General features: G+C 40.9%; 1 protein-coding gene across 1 annotated transcript in view; it reads left to right on the top strand.

Annotated features, from left to right (window-relative positions):
• The first annotated feature begins 1,753 nt into the window (after positions 1–1,753).
• Positions 1,754–17,693, top strand: part of lrp5 (low density lipoprotein receptor-related protein 5) — a 240,912-nt gene continuing 224,972 nt past the window's right edge. The window contains exon 1 of the mRNA XM_086007994.1: positions 1,754–1,936. Within this exon, the coding sequence (XP_085864120.1) occupies positions 1,882–1,936 (55 nt within the window). The 5' untranslated portion in view covers positions 1,754–1,881. The remainder of the gene's footprint in view (positions 1,937–17,693) is intronic.

Genomic DNA, 17,693 nt, shown 5'->3' with positions numbered 1-17,693 from the left:
ACTGCATAGGTACCATGGCTACATGTAAAAAGACATTTTTTTAAAGAGCAAAATACTGCAGATGGTTGAAAGCTGGAATAAAAACAGAAAATGCTGGAAATACTCAGCAGGACAGGCAGCATCTGTGGAGAAAAAGAAAGATTTGCATTTCTGTAGCACTTTTCACGACCACCGGATGTCTTAAAGCACTTTACAGTCAATGAAATACTTTTGAAGTGTAGTCACCGTTGTAATGTAGGAAACGCAGCAGCCAATTTGAGCATAGCAAGCTCCCACAAACAGCAATGTGATAATGATCTGTTTAATGATGTTGATTGAGGGATAAATATTGGCATGGGGATAATTCCCCTGCTCTTCTTCAAAATAGCGCCATAGGATCTTTTACATCCACCTGAGTGGGCAGACAGGGCCTTGGTTTAACATCTCATCCAAAAGACAGCACCTCTGACAGTGCAGCACTCCACTGGCGTGTCAGCCTAGAATTTTGTGCTCAAAGTCTCTGGAGTGGGACTTGAACCAACAACCTTCTAACGCAGAAGGCAAGGGTGCTACCAACTGAGAGAGAAATGTTTCAGGGCGACCTGAAACGTTAACTGTTTCTCTCTCCACAGATGCTGTCTGACCTGCTGAGTATTTCCAGCAGTTGCTGTTTTAATTGTAAAGTTTTAAATATACGTCCCCATGAAGCTAGGGATACTAACAGTTCTTGCTGCTCTGATTTAGGGTTTAATCACACTCAAACTGCCCTTTTTAAATCTCCAGGTCTACAAAATTCAAACATAAACCAGAAAATAAGGAATATAAGTGCAAATATAATTCGGCTTGAGTGGAGCATGGACTGGTTGGGCCGAATGGCCTGTTTCTGTGCCGCATATCCTAGGTAATTGAGTTGCCTGGATTTAAAAGTCTGGATTGGCAGGGTTTCTGGGGGAGGAATACATGGATCGAGGGCCACAGTTTGGGAAAGGTACGAAATTAGAATCTGCATTAATTTTGCTTATAATTTTTCGGGAATATTTACGCAGCGAAAATAACCATATTTGCAGTATTTTACTTTCAATGGAAATTACAGGAAAAGGGGTGCGTGAAGTAAGGTGTGAGGTGCACATTAGAACAAAGATAGTTTGCTGTTTGCCTCGACACCAATTGGTGGCAGTATTTTTTTGCATTTCGAGACGAATCCCGGGAGTATCTGGCTAAGTTTTAGAAAAAAATGTAATCTAGTATGTAATCGACCACTCAGTCTGGTACGTTTCTCAACCATTAGAAGGAACTAGCAGCAACATTCACGGCAGTGGGGTTTTTTTTTTGTTCTTGCTTTCGGTGGTAAAGAAACCTGCTTGCTCAAAATGAAACACTTGTTGCAATACTTCCCATTCCCAGGGCATATCTGATTTTCAACACGCAGACTGAACTTTAGAAAACAATTATAGAACTAAGTGTATGAAGCTTAATATCAATGCAATCGTTCCTCTGCTTAAAGCGACACCCTTTTCCGAAGCTCCTGTGGCACGGAGCCAAATCTCCAAATTCTTCAAGTCAGCCTAACTTCCATCTGTGGTGGTGGGGGGAGGAAAGGATGAGCAAGTCCCGCCTCTTCTCGCTTCTGATTGGCCGGCAGCGAGTCAATGATTTTGCAACATGAAAGGGGAAGCGTGCGAGGCTGCCCTGCTGATTGGCTAAGCCGCGCCGTCAATCAGCGAGTGTGGCCGGGCTTCCGCTGGCGAGTTGGGTTGTCGCTGGGGGGAGGGAGGGAAGAAGTGTCCAGTGGGGAAACTGTTGGCTGCAGGGCAGCGGGCTGAAGGCGCGCTGGTGTGTGTCTCGGTACATTGTAACCATGGGGCCCGAGTGAAACATTTTCACTTGTTCTTCTGACTACAAATGGAGACTTTATTACTAACGCTGATCGCTTTTAGTCACTACTTGGTCGCAACAGGTAGGTGTGGGTTGTCCAAGTGGGGACTGGGTGTTGCTGTCTGTGATCAGACTCCTGGGCTCCGCGTTGTTGGCCCATTCCGTTGTTATTTGTAGTAAATGAAAGTTTTGAGAAAATCCGGTGCTGGATGTGTCTTGTGGCAGCTCCACGACGTCTTCAGACCCCTATCATCGCAAAGCGATTTTGTTTTTAAAGCTAAAGAGTCGTTTCCCAGATAAAAGGTCGCAGTCCCCTTTCCGTCTAGACGCCAGTTGGTCTTCAGTGGCTTTTGGTAACGGTGTAGATCCTGGACCGTAAATGTAAAATTGTGCCTTTTGTTAAATTGCCGTGTGAAAAAGTTTCTTAGTGAAAAAAACTAATGACACTAAGGCCGCAGACACAGGAGTTTTAAGACGTGGTGTCGCTTCACAGTGTTCTGAAAAGTTCGTCAAAATCTAAGTCGCGCGACCTGTAGAAACTCGATGTTTATAATAAATGCAATACAGTAAACACCAAGCGTTCGCCCAAATGTACTTACTTGCCTTTGTGACTGCTGGCAACGTATTCGGATTAGTAAGATCAACTCATTTATTTGGTGTGTGTGTGTTCATTCATTTCTATATATCTGTGTGATATTTCTGTTCGTGAAAATGACATTTGTACAGCTTCAAGAAGTTGCAAGTTTCAGGCTGATAGCTAATCGTGTTGGTTAATGAATAATATCCAGCGCACAGAATCTGGAGAGACACGCACGAGTTTTCATCGAATCTGGAGACCTTTATATAAGAGAGCGGTAGTGAATAGGTTGACAATAAAAAATCGAGATTTTGAAAAGTGAACATTCAAGGAAGCAGAATTTTCTTTTGATAAAATATACCAAGGAACTGGATCGAAGATCATGTACATGAAGCTGTTGGTAGGAAATAAAATGGTAAATCAATTCCTTGTGCTGAGCTCGCTCTGATCCAGGCTGTTTTATTTGAACCCAGTGTTTTTTTTGAAAGATAATTTTTAAAAACTATAACGAGGTCCAACATGACCAGCTTTCTAAATTATCATTTTTTTGCACCTCATAATGACTTGTTTGTTGAATTTCACAAGATGATAGATTTTCTTGAAACACGTTTCATATAAAGTACATTTTTGAATTATATTTCAGTGTATTGCAACTGAAAGGACTATAAATTGGAAAATGTTCTGTGGATCTGTTCACGTATCTAACTTTGTAATTTTATTCACCATTGGAAACTTAATGTACATTAGTTTAACATCTGCTGTTAGAAAGTGTGGGTAAATCACAAAGGCTAGAAATAGTATTCCAACTGGTGTCAAGTGTGGGAAATAACATTAAAGCTTCCTTTTTGAATAAATACAGTGATATACCAAATTGTCCTAACTAATGTATTTGGAAAATATAAATTTATTCAGTTTTAAAGGCATTTGACCATGGGCTCAGCACATATTTGTGGTCCTGAGAGTCCGATACTGTATTCAGAATGTACAGTAGCTTGGCTCTTGGGAAAACGTAACTTCTGTGTACCGAAAGTTGATGGAATGTGTATGGTGAATTTTATAAGAAACTTGTTTTATGGAGTACTTGTTTTAATTGTCGCAGCTATATAACATTAAAAGAATGATCAGATAGTATTACATAAGTGCTTCTCTTATCTATGTTGTGTGAGAGAGAAATTCAGACAAAGTTAGCATGTTATCTGTTTACAACAACAACTTGTATTTATATAATAATTGAATAGTGACAGCTGAGGGTACCTGATAAATTCACTTGACAAAATATTTAATTTTTCTGTTAAGCCACTTTCCACACTTCAACGGTGAGTAGATATACGGTGGGTTACTTTTTAGTTTTATTGTATGGAAAGGATTTTTAGAGTGTTCTTGTAATGAACAAGAATTGAACTGTCAGATTATATATATTTTTTAATCTGTCACTTGGACCTACGAACAATGCAGTCTCATAAGAGAAAGAGTTCGCTCATCATGCACTGGCATTTTCGAGGCATTAAACAGGTTTAAAGCATTCGATGCCTCAGTGAGTTACTCAACTAAGCCATACAATCCAGGAAGGTCCCAGGTTTGTTTCTCCATTCTGTGCTAAACTAGCTAATCTCAGCTGGCCAGTGGTAGTTGACCAGATTAGGGAAGGGAAAAATCTGCCCACCCCTGATTGCTATCCAGTGACCTCAGCTGGAAGTACAGGTATGTGGGTGTTGAGTGAGGACATATTGGGTGTGGTCCCTACTGACACTTGTGGACAAAGTTCAACACATTAATGATGACTACCAGAGGGCAACTGGTGTTTGTGGAATCACAACACAGAAAAGGATCAGGAGGAGAGGAAAGAAAATTGGCAAAGAAAAATTAGGGAAATTTATCATTATAAAGAAATTGGCCCATGATCACAATAGTTTTACCTGGCCATTTAGGTTATTTTTGTGAAAAAAAATTCTTTGGCATTTTGTATGAAATATATGGGGCTTGAACATATGATCTTCCGACTTAGGTGAGAATGATACAACTGAGCCAAGGCTGACTCCCTAAGTAGAATAGAACAGTTAGAACAAATTGAAGGACTCTTGCTGAAAAGGAACCCAATTCAACAGATTTTCAGTTATGTTATTCACTTCTCTATTGCAACAACAATTTGCCATTTATGTAGCACCTTTAAAGTAGTAAAACTTCCCAAGGCACGAATGGGAGTGTAATCAGATAAAAATTGATACTGAGCCAAAGAAGGTGTCATTAGGACAGATGACCAATAGCTTGGTCAAAGAGGTTAGGTTTTAAGGAGCGTCTTAAAGGAGGAAAGAGAGATGAAGGAAAGAGAGGTGGAGGAAATTCCAGAGTTTAGTGCCTATACGGCTGAAGGCAGAGCCACCAATGGTGGGGCAAAGGAAGTTGGGGATGCCCAAAAGGCCAAACATTGAAGGAACAGAGAGTTCTCGGAAGGTTGTTGGGTTGGAGGAGGTTACAGAGATAGGGAGGGGCAAGACCATGGATGGATTAGAAAACTTAGATGAGAATTTTAAAATGGAGGTGTTGGTAAACTGGGAGTCAATGTAGGTCAGCGAATACAGGGGTGATGGGTGAATGGGACTTGGTGTGACTTGGGATACGGGCAGCAGAGTTCTAGGTGAGCTTAAGTTTATGGAGAGTGGAAGCTGGGAGGCTGGTTGGAGAGCATTGGAGTAGTCGAGTCTGGAGGTAACAAAAGCCTGGATGAGGGTTTCAGCAGTAGATAGGCAGAGATAGAGATGAGTGATATTACAGAGGCAAAAGGTCGCCGAGGTTGCGAACAGTCTGGTTCAGCCTGAGACAGTGGCCAGGGAGGTGGCTAACAAATGGAGTTTGTGGTTGGGTGGGGGCAAAGGCAATGGCTTCAGTCCTCCCAGTGTTTAGAGGAGATTTCGGCTCATTTGAGACTGGATGACAAGCAGTTTGACAACAGAGGCAGTGGAGGGGTCGAGAGAGGTGGGTGGTGAGGTAGAGCTGGGTGTCATCAGCATATATGTGGAACATGTGTTTTCAGATGCTGTTGCGGAGGGGCAGCCAGTAGGTGAGAAACAGTAGTGGGCCAAGAATAGATCCTTGGGGGAACTCCACAGGTAACGCTATAAGGGCAGGAAGAGAAGCCATTGCAGGAGATTCTCTGGCCATGACTGTATGGGTACGAGTGGAACCAGGCAAGGGCAGTCCCACTCAGTTGGATAACGGAGGAGAGGCGTTAGAGGAGGATGGTGTGGTCAACAGTGTCAAAGGCTGCAGACAGGTCGTGAAGGGTGAGGGGGGGGGTCACAGTCACGTAGGATGTCATTTGTGCTTTTGATTAGGGCCATTTCAGTGCTGCGACAGGGATTCTGATTTTGTTACATGTACGACACAGGAAATATTTTCCTATTCTGAAATTAGTCTTTGCACTTGTATTATAAAATAATTATGAATACTCTCTTGATCATTTCAAAAGATATAAGGATTGCATAAACACCAGTCTAAAAGATCTGGCATCTAACTGACACATGGGAGCATGATGGTTGTGACAGGAAGAATGGCAAAAGATGATTCAGGGTGGCATTCATGCTAACTATCTCGGTGTAATTTCTTGGCCCTTATTTTGCAGCACCAAAAATGTATGTATAGATGAGGACTTTTTCTTTTCAATTATGATACAGTACTTGGAAAATTATAGGCCCCTTGCACTTCAAATTATTTAGCATAGCAGCTGCTTTGAACATTCTGCATCTGTTGGAGTCTGTTCAAAAGGTGCACAATTGATTTATGATGCTTCTGAAATTTAAATTAAGAAACTCAAAGAATAAAGGAATGCTGTTCCTTTCATTTTTTTGACCACTGCAGATTTTAACTTTATTGTCAGAAGCTTTGGTTGCTTGTTCCTGTGATCAAGCCAGACAGATCAGCTGTTCCTGTTTCCCTTACAAGTACATTTGATACCAGAATCATTTATTGACAGATAGTGATAATAAGTTTGTTTTATTTACAAGGAGGTAGAAACATTGAATCATATGCAGAATACTTCATGTAAACATTACAACACAGAAGTCTAGTATTATTGATGGCTTGTAATTAAATATCGTCACAACTCACGATTTGCTGTCCCTGACGTTTACAGTGCCTATAGTTTGTAGATGTTTCTAACTGAAATTGCTAAGTTTTGTAGCTGGTCTATTAAAACTGCCATAATTGCATTTTGTCGCAAAGGCACATATTGAACTGTTTGTATAATTGTTAAGTAACAGTGTTGTCACTGCATGTTTAATGTATTTTTTCCAATACATTATAGGGAAAATCACACTTAAACCATTATGCTTTCACGTACTATACTTTAAATTGCTCTCATCTCTGTAACCACGAGCACATCACTTTATACAGATTTGTATATCTCAAAATACTGTCCAGACACAACCCATGTTTGAAAGGGCAGAATTCATGTCCGTGATCTGCAGTAAAAATGGCAAGGTTGCCTGTCAGCAACGTAAGAAGCTTCCTGCTTTATCTGATGAGCAGGTGTTGGTATCCTAATGGGCCAGATTTTGCCGTAGCAGGGCATCTGCCATTAGTTAGACTTGCCCCTGTAACCTTCAGCTCAAAAAATATTTGGTCACAAAGTTGCTGAATGTGCAACCTAATGTGAGGGAAACCGGGCATCTGGGACCTGAGTGAACGACGGGACCAACAGTGTATTTCCTTAATGAATGAGATTAAAGGATTGAGAAATTAACAGAGGAGGGACTAAGAAGGAGTCAAATCAGATACAGAAAGACAAATAAAGAGGGAGAAAGAAGGATTGTATTAAGGGAAAGGAAAAGTAAGAAAAATAAATTTAAAATTTGACATTTTTGAAACCTCCCGGAAGAATTCAAAACCTGAAGGAATAAGGCTCCATAATTGTAATAGTTAATTTTCAGTGCCAAAGAAGCTGATTGGCAGACAGCAATGCTTATCACATCGTTAAAAGAATACTTGCGCTTGTAATGACAGGACTTAACTTTCTGTGGTCAGTTTAATGGGCAAATACAGCCAATTCCTAAAGAAAAACGGGGCGGCTAAGTACGGGAAGCCTTTTTCGCGAAGCTAACGACAAGAGTGGCACAACTTGGACAGCAACTTTTGGATATTCACATTAGCCATTATTTTGACAGCAAATTCTGCCAGAATTCGCGGTCTCGATGCTGGCGAACTGGCAGCGTTCGCTGTCATTTTGCCTTTGAAACTGACTGCAACTTCAGGATCTAGAGGCTTGTGCAGCCTAATGCGGAAATCCTGCACTCGCGGTCAGTCATTCACTGCTTCTCCATAGACTGCGATGTACCCCCCACACCCCCGCAGAGCTGGCAATCAGTGAAATCTCTCAGATCATGGAAACTGACACAAACTTCGGCTTTACCGCAGTAATTACGCTATTAAATACCCCATTAAAAGTTGGACTCAAAGACATTAGGTATAATTTTGCGCAGTTTCCAATTTATCCATTTTAATAAAAATATATATTTTTAAGAGACTTAAAAAAATTGTTTTACTTTTTTTTTAAGTTTGTTCATCTTTATTTCAGGTTTGCCTTTTCCCCATGTGTGAGCCCAATCTTTGTTTTGCTCTCAAACATTTTTAAAAAGTTAGAATTTTAAGAGCTTACTCACTTCCCAGTTCACTGTCTGAGAATTCTGCATTTTGATTGGCTGATTAGACAGCTTCTTGGCGTCACAGCAGCTCGCGCTATGGGATTCCCACTATACTACGTTGATTTGAATTACACATTGGAAAACCGAACTTCTCGACACAGAGATGGCTAGATCTTTGTGCAAAAATTACTTCAGGGCCAGTGGCGAATGCCTTTGCTTCGCCGTTGACCGCGAATTCCAGGTCAGTATATTTACCGGTCGTCAGACGAACCGTGCTTCAGCTTTTTATGGTCACTTATTTGATATGCTGGCTTCAGCTTCATGGACCATTGTTATTATCAGGGTAACATGATATCTGCATTGTAAGAAGTGAGGTTTAAAGCTTAACCATCAGAAAAAGAACATATGATTTTCAATTTTATTTGTATTTTCCAAATGTATTTTTTTTTTTTAAAGGGCAGTAGCACTTTGATATACTGCATAAGCCAAGTCAATCAATTCCTGAAACTACAATCCCCCAGCAACAGATTGTAAGATTTTTATTGGGGGTCATTACAAAGTTACAAAGTATTTACAGCAGAGAAACAGGCCATTCGGCCCAACCGGTCCATGCCAGTGGTTTATACTCCTCACGAGCCTTCTCCCACCCTTCTTCGTCTAACCCCATCAACATATCCTTCTATTCCTTTCTCCCTCATCTGTTTATCTAGCTTCCCCTTAAATGCATCTCTGCTCGTCGCCTCAACTACTCCTTGTGGTAGCGAGTTCCACATTCTAACCACTCTGGGTAAAGAAGTTTCTCCTGAATTCCCGATTGGATTTATTGCTGACTCTTGTATTAATGGCCCCAAGTTTTGGTTTCCCTCACAAGTGGAATCATCTTCTCTACGTCTACCCTATCAAACCCTTTCATAATCTTGAAGACTTCTATCAGTTCACCCCTCAGTCTTTTTTCTAGAGAAAAGCGCCCCAGCCTGTTTAATCTTTCATCGAATCATAGAAACTTACAGCACAGAACGAGGCTATTCGGCCCATCGTGTTTGTGCTGGCTCTTTGAAAGAGCAGTCGTGCTTAGTCCCACACCCCCACCTTTTGTCCGCAACCCTGTAAGTTCCACAATCCTCAAGTACCTCTCCAACTCCCTTTTAAAATTATTTAAGGAATCATCTTCCACCAGCTTTTCAGGTAGAGTATTCCAGATCCCGACAACTCTCCTGAGTGAAAACTTTTCTGCTCATCTCCCCTCTAGATCTTCCTGATCGGTATAATCTCTCAGTTCTGATATCATTCTAGTAAATATTTTTTGCACCTTCTCCAGTGCCTCTATATCCTTTTTTTATAACATGGAGACCAGAACTGTGCACAGTACTCCAAGTGTGGTCTAACCAAAGTTCTATACAAGTTTAACATAACTTTTCTGCTTTTCAATTCTATTCCTCTAGAAGTGAACCCCAGTGCTTTGTTTGCTTTTTTTAATGTCCTTGTTAACCTGCATGGCTACTTTTAGTAATCTGTGAATCCGTGACTTATAAAGAGCAGATGTGGTTCATTTTTAACCAGGATATCATTTTCAGATTAAAACTGCATCCAGAAATGTAAAATGGGTGAAGACAGAAAGATTTGGGTTGAATCGGTTGAAAAGCTACCGCTAATGGTTCAAATTTGAGTAACCGCTAATTGGGTGAAATACCAGAGCAAGTCTGGCTTGTAGAGCCATACCACTAGGAAGGAGATGAATATTGGTGAAGAAAAAAAAATTAGATGAAACCTCAAACTGTATGCCTTGGTTAAAATTTATTGAACAATGTGTCTGTACTACATGAATGTAGGATGCATACGAGACGTGATGTGCTTTGATGAAGATTAAAGGAGAAAAAGCTGTGGTTATATCACTATTACAAGTAATTTAAATGGAGGATATAGATGGGAATCATTTGGATATGATATTTCAATGGGTAGCCCTGTCAGATTAAATTTAAGTGATTATATCTTAAGGCAGTGGGTGGGAAAAATGCTGGTTCTGTTATCATTCTGATTAGAGCAGCAATGTACAAACTATGACTCTGGGTGGGGAGTGCCTACATGTGGCCCCCAAACCATGCAAATGTGGCCAATTGCAACCTGATTCCAATTCATGCTTATTTTTCTTGCTGGTCTATCCTGTTAGGATATTGTGGCCTACATTAGTGGCTAAATCTTGAATCAGAATGTCCAGATCTGCTATTGTCAGCTGCTTCAGATGTATGCAAACTAATGGGAACATCGATTGATGAAGCTTTCTATGTGGCCCACAAGGTATTGAAGTGGCCCACAATAGCTGTTTTTATATTGTGCTAGTGCCGTCAGGTTTTTATAGGTGCAGAAGACCTGGTAAAACGGATCTTCGACCAGCTGGTCTTAGTGAGTCCCGGTAATTTTATGTTGAGCTTGCTCTAAACCTGTGCTTGCAGAATCTGATGGTATTGGCATGAATTTTGTGTGTTTATAAAGTCATGGTAAAAAGATTTTAAAAAAACTTTGGACACTTCTGGACTAGAGGTACCAACCAGTTTTTAATTAGTTAGTTTAGGGTTCCTGTTTATTTGTTGTTTGGAGAATGATTATTTAATGGCTGTGTTTCCCCCCCGACCGCCCCCCCCCCGGGCCCCCGCCCCCCCCCAAAGAGAATAAAAAGCTTGGTTCAGCATGCCCCATTCGCTCCATATTTAAAACCAAATATTTCATTGTATTTCTTTGGTCTCATCTCATTGGCTGAATAATGCAGATTACCTCCCAAAGCTTCTCCTCTTGTATTCTGTTTGTACCACATGCCAGTTAAGCAATTAAAATAGCAAACATTAATCATAGATTTTGATTGTAAGGGTGCACTATATGGATGTGTAGATTGAGTGATTCTGGTGCTGTCTCTGCGAAATATACTTTTGTGCCTCCCATCACCCCACATAATGTATCGTCTGTCAATTATGATATTTCAATAAAAGCTGAGATATATTTTATGGAGATGCAGGGCATTCTGGCTACCCAATTTTTATAAATGTTAAAATGATTTTTTTTAATTTTGTTGATTGAAAACATTTCCACCCTTGGAAAAAAAATAAGTATTACACAATTCGCCTGGGTTTTGTACAAAATAGCATTCTTCTCTTTCCTGCACTCCCCTTTTACCTCACAGTGGAAGAGGAGAATACAATACTAGCAGTACGGGGAAGAATGGAGATTAGTGGAAGGGGGAAACGTACAGGTTGTTTTTAACATCCTTGGGTGGGAGCCATCTGGGCCTGGGAATGTAGCTGGCTTCAATCCCATTAGTTTATTCATTACAATGGCCCAGAAATTGTTGTAAAAATAATGGTGTGTTCACAGCGCTCGCCATTATTAGTGTGTTAAAAAAGCACAGCAATTTGTACCGAGGAAGAGCGGCGTCACAAATTGCTGGTCGATTTGTGCCTCCCCGTGAATGTCAAGAAGTTGCTGGATTTGCGCCGTAATTACGAATGAATCTCTGCAGACATTTAGGGCTGGTATTTCATGTCGTTGGGGCCATTAATGACATGGTTTATGGTTCTGACATGAAACTCAACCTTGGAGGCCCAGAAAGGGAACAATTGAAATTATGGAGTCTCACTCCTGCAGGTAGAAAATTGTTCCTAGAAATTTTTTACATTTTAAATGTTTTAATTGTTTCCTTTTCCTTTTCTCTTTTTTCCTCTCTTCATCCAATTTTTCTTTTCCTTTCCTCTCTCTTTCTCTCTAATTTGACTCTAATCGCATCCTATTTTCTTCTCGCTTGTTCACTGTTTCTTTCTTAACCAATGAAATTTAAGGATAGAGAGATAGACTACTGGACTCGATGTTCATGTGGTCCCAGATGCCCCATTGACCTCACCACGCCGATATCAAGTCGCATTTGCGGCGCAAAAAAGCTCAAAAGGTGAGGGAAAAAATTACTCGCCGCGAGATGTGCCGCTCCCAACAATTTCTAGGCCAATGTTCCTGCATTTACTATACTAGCAGAGGCTAATCTTCCAAAACTTGCTGAGTACAGAGGGTTTCGACGTTTACACCATTATTCAAGAAGGGAAGAAGAGGAATAAGCAAGCAGCTACAGCAATGTCCCCTCCGCGCAGCTAGCTGCCGGTTCCATACAGCCCGGGACCGGCTTTTCCAATGTGAAAAGAAACTTTGAATGGGCTGTGCCGCCCGTTAAAAGGGCCGCGCACCCAAAAAGAATTAGGGGGAACATTGGCTCAGGCCAGTGAGTTTAACGTTAATAGTGGAAAATTTGCTAGAATCCATTATCAGGGACAGAATACATGAGCACTAACGAAGTGCAAGTTAATTAGGAAGAGTTATCATTGGTGAACAGTGAGTGATGTCTAACTTGAGCGAATTCTATAATAGTCACTGAAGCAGAGTTGTTAAGTCACTGAGAAGTACAGAAAAAAGATCAATGGATGTTATAAACCTTGATTTTCAGAAGGCTTTTGATGAGATTCTATATAACGGTAAGACGATACATGATCAGTGGTGTACATTTAAGGAGTTATTTTACAACTTCCAAAAAATATATATTCCACTGAGAAGAAAAGGGTGTAAAAGAAAAGACAGCCATCCGTGGCTAAGTAAAGAAATTAAGGATAGTATTCGACTAAAAACAAGGGCATATAAGGTAGCCAGATCTAGTGGGAGGATAGAGGATTGGGAAAACTTTAACAGACAGCAAAAAGTAACAAAAAGATTGATTAAGAAAGGGAAGATAGATTATGAAAGTAAATTAGCAAAAAATATAAAAACAGATAGTAAGAGTTTTTATAGTTATATAAAAAGAAAAAGGGTGGCTAAAGTAAATGTTGGTTCCTTAGAGGATGAGACCGGGAAATTAATGGTGGGAAATATGGAGATGGCAAAAACACTGAATGAATATTTTGTATCAGTCTTTACAGTAGAGGACACTAAGAATATCCCAACACTGGACAAACAGGGGGCTATAGGGGGGAGGAGCTAAACACGATCAAAATCACTAAGGAAGTGGTACTCGGTAAAATAATGGGACTCAAGGCGGATAAATCACCTGGACCGGATGGCTTACATCCTAGGGTCTTGAGGGAAGTGGCGGTAGGGATTGTGGATGCATTGGTAATAATTTCCCAAAACTCCCTGGACTCGGTAAAGGTCCCGGCAGACTGGAAAACTGCTAATGTAACACCCTTATTTAAAAAGGGCAGTAGACAGAAGGCTGGAAACTATAGACCGGTTAGCCTAACATCTGTGGTAGGTAAAATTTTGGAGTCCATTATTAAGGAGACAGTAACAGGACATTTGGATAATCATAATTTAATAGGACAAAGGCAGCATGGTTTTATGAAGGGGAAGTCATGTTTGACAAATTTGCTGGAGTTCTTTGAGGAAGTAACATATAGGGTGGATAAAGGGGAACCAGTGGACGTAGTGTATTTAGACTTCCAAAAGGCATTTGACAAGGTGCCACACAAGATTATTGCTTAAGATAAAAAATCACGGGATTGGGGGTAATATTCTGGCATGGATAGAGAATTGGCTATCTAACAGAAGGCAGAGAGTTGGGATAAATGGTTCATTCTCAGACTGGCAATCAGTAACTAGTGGTGTTCCGCAGGGGTCGGTGCTGGGTCCCCAACTCTTTACAATCTATATTAACGATTTGGAGGAGGGGACCGAGTGTAACATATCAAAGTTTGCAGATGATACTAAGATGGGGGGGAAAGTAGTGAGTGAGGAGGACATAAAAAACCTGCAAGGGGACATAGACAGGCTAAGTAAGTGGGCAGAGATTTGGCAGATGGAATACAATACTGGAAAGTGTGAGGTTATGCACTTTGGCAGGAAAAATCGTAGAGCAAGTTATTATCTTAATGGCAAGAAACTGGAAAGTACTGAAGTACAAAGGGATCTGGGGGTCCTGGTGCACGAAACTCAAAAGGTTAGTATACAGGTGCAGCAAGTGATTAAGAAGGCCAATGGAATGTTGGCTTTCATTGCTAGGGGGATAGAATATAAAAATAGGGAGGTATTGCTTCAGTTGTACAAGGTATTGGTGAGACTGCACCTGGAATACTGCATACAGTTTTGGTGTCCATACTTAAGAAAAGACATACTTGCTCTCGAGTCAGTACAAAGAAGGTTCACTCGGTTAATCCCGGGGATGAGGGGATGGACATATGAGGAGAGGTTGAGTAGATTGGGACTCTACTCATTGGAGTTCAGAAGAATGAGAGGCGATCTTATTGAAACATATAAGATTGTGAAGGGGTTGGATCGGGTGGATGCGGGGAAGATGTTCCCGATGATGGGTGAAACTAGAACTAGGGGGCATAGTCTTAGAATAAGGGGCTGCTCTTTCAAAACTGAGATGAGGAGGAACTACTTCACTCAGAGGGTGGTAGGTCCATGGAATATGCTGCCCCAAAAAGCTGTAGAAGCTACATCATTACATACATTTAAAACAGAAATAGACAGTTTCCTAGAAGTAAAGGGAATTAAGGGTTACGGGGAGCGGGCAGGAATTTGGACATGAGTCTAGGTTCGGATCGGTCATGGCCCTGTGGGTAGCGGAGCGGGCCCAGGGGCCGTGTAGCCTGATCCTGCTCCTATTTCGTGTGTCTAATTCTGTTAGATTCAGGAGATGGTTCTGTGATAGTAGATTGGTGGTTAGGATCAGATCAGCCATGATCTTATTGAATGGCGGAGCAGGCTCGAGGGGCCGATTGGCCTACTCCTGCTCCTATTTCTTATGTTCTTATGTAACAGGGTAATTAGATAAATCTGGGGTGCATGGAACTGGAGGTGGCCTTGCGTCATAGGCAGGAAGTTGGTTGGAAGGTAGGTGGCAGAGAGTTGGGGTACAAGGGACTTGCTTGGATTAGCAGGCAATAATCAGTGACTTCCCACCGGAACGAATGGGTGTTGGGGCTCCAGCTTTTCAGGCTATATGTAAATCACTTCGATTTGGGAACAGAGACAGGCATAGCGATATTTTCAGAAAACTAAGGGGTGAATTGTGAAGAAGCGTGTAAAATTCCAAAAGAACATAGATAGGCTAGGTGAACAGGCAGAACAATGGCAATTTAATGTAACAAAGTGTGAGGTTGTACACTTTGGACAAAAGACTGGTAGATGAAAATGCAACCAAAATGGGGAAACACGGGAGAGAGGGTTGCTAAACAAAGGGATTTACCACATAAGTAACCTTGCAGGCTCAAATTTGACCAGAAAGGCTAAAATGGGGATGCTGAGCTTCATCATGAGGTGTAGAATATAAAAGCGCCTTTCATGACCTCCGGACGTTCCAAAGTGCTTTACAGCCAATGGATTACTTTTGAAGTGAAGTCTCTGTTGTAATGTAGGAAATGCAACAGCCAATTTGCACACAGCAAGCTCCCACTAACAGCAATGTGATAATGACCAGATAATCTGTTTTAGTGATAACTTTAAGGAACAACACCCTGGACGTGGAGAATGTCCAGCAATGACCCAGCAGGTGAGGGGGCTTATCTATGATGAGAAACTGGGTAAACTTAGGTTTTGTATCCTGGAGATGAGATGGTTAACAGGTGATCAGATTGAAGTAATTAAAATAATAAAGATAATTACAGGTAACAGGGTTACGAGGGAATGACCTCTCTTTAGAGGGCTATCCAAACCAAGGGGACATGATCTTAAAATTCAGACTGTGGTAGCTAAAAGCAATTTCATAAAACATCTCTTCATGCAAATAGATTGTGGAGTGCATTGCCCAAAAGTGCAAAATAATTGATAAGTATTTTTTTTAAAAAGATTGATGCTTACTCGGGGAAATAAGGGTATTGCAGGATATGGAGCAATGGTAGGGTATTCGGAATTAAAAATATAAAGAGTGGCCATGCATAGCTGAGCAGCTCAGTGGGCTGAGTGATCTACTCCTTGCTGGTCACTGATAACTTGGCTATTGGTTTTTATGCATGTGAGTATCCGCAGGCTTTTTGACTAAGGGAGCATCACACCTGAACTTGCTCCTGATGCTCACATATGTTGGATTTTCCCCTCCCAAACCCAGGAATGTTGAGGTCAATTGTAGCACCCTTATCACTGCTACCTTGGCCAGCATAAGCACAGCCTGGGGATTGACACTGGACCTTCTTGGTGTGTGTGGCTCAAATACTCACTGATTAAAATTTATGGGAAGCATTACATAGTCTGGTTTATATTCCACATGATTTTTAACAGGTTTTTGCTCCCCTGATATTTTACCCAATTTATTTAGTAAATGCACATAATAGTAAATATGACTCTTCCCTTACAGTGTGAAGCATTGTAGCAGTAATGGGTACCCATACAAGACTGATCTCTCCTATGGATAAACATTTGTGTCAAATTACTTCTAAATATGTACATCTTTACTGCTTTGTGTATTTATATTGTATGCGGATTCAATGGTGGGCATAAAAGATCCCAGGGCACTATTTGAAGCAGAGCAGGGGGGTACTCCTCGGTGTCCTGGGCAATATTTATCCCTCATTTAAAAAGCCCCAGATTATCTGGTCATTATCACATTACTGTTTGTGGGGCCTTGTTGTGCGTAAATTCGCTGTCACACTTCCTACATTGCAACAGTGACTACAAAAGTACTTCATTGGCTGTAATACCCGTTAGGACGTCCTGGGGCCGTGAAAAGCGCTATATAAATGCATGCTCTTTCTATATTTGGCTTGAACACTAGAAATGATTAAAACGTCTGCTTCAGCAGTAAAGTGAATAATGGAAAAAGTTTGTAATTTTTGTCTTGCGTTCGTGGCCGTTTTAAACCAGCTGTAGACATTGTTAAAGACACTAATTGATGTTAAATGTTTGCCTACAGAACAACAGCGCTTGCACTTCAAAAATAATCATTGGTTGTAAAGCGCTTTGGGACATCCTGTGGATGTGATGAGGGACTATTTAAATGCGTTCTTTATGTTGTGCGGTGGCTTCGTGCTCCCGGCAGTCTCCTAGAACAATGCCAAATGGGTGTGCTGAGAGGCTGTTTTAGAGGTATGAAGCTGTGTTGTTTGTGCAGCTGGGGGAATGGGTGCAGCTATGGGAACGCTGCATGTTTTTGTGAACTTAAACTGTAAGGTGAGAAGGAGGTTGAGAAAACTTGCCAAAGCATCTGCCAAATAATAAAAAAAATTAACTGAGCATTTGCATTTCAGATTTTAACTGTCTAATCCCATGTTTTTTTTATTGACTCATCTGAAATTAGCTTTTACTTTAAATGGGAACATCGATAGAAATTATGCTTTTCATAGAAGCAAGAGTAACCATTCGCTTTCCTTGCCATTGTGACATAGCCCTCACCAAATTGTTCCACCAGCTAATCGTTACTGACAGTTGTTTGCCTACATAACAACAGTCACTGTACTTCAGAAAGCAATTGTGTTATTTGTTGTGAAAGTCACTAAATAAATGCATTCGCATATAGAAAAGGATTTTTAAAATTGGTTTTAATACTTAGAAACTGGTCAGCTAATGAATGAAATATTGATAACTGTGTGTTACAGGGAGACTACAGACTATACAAACAGGGATGTCAAGATATAGGTTTAGTTATGGCTTTTTGTATCCGTATCTGT

Source organism: Somniosus microcephalus, chromosome 15 (genome assembly GCF_052327205.1).
Source record: "Somniosus microcephalus isolate GS21.2 chromosome 15, FLI_Smic_1.0, whole genome shotgun sequence".
Classification (NCBI taxonomy): Eukaryota; Metazoa; Chordata; class Chondrichthyes; order Squaliformes; family Somniosidae; genus Somniosus; species Somniosus microcephalus.
Note: the sequence above shows the minus strand (reverse complement) of the source record. Positions and strands in the feature narration are given on the sequence as shown.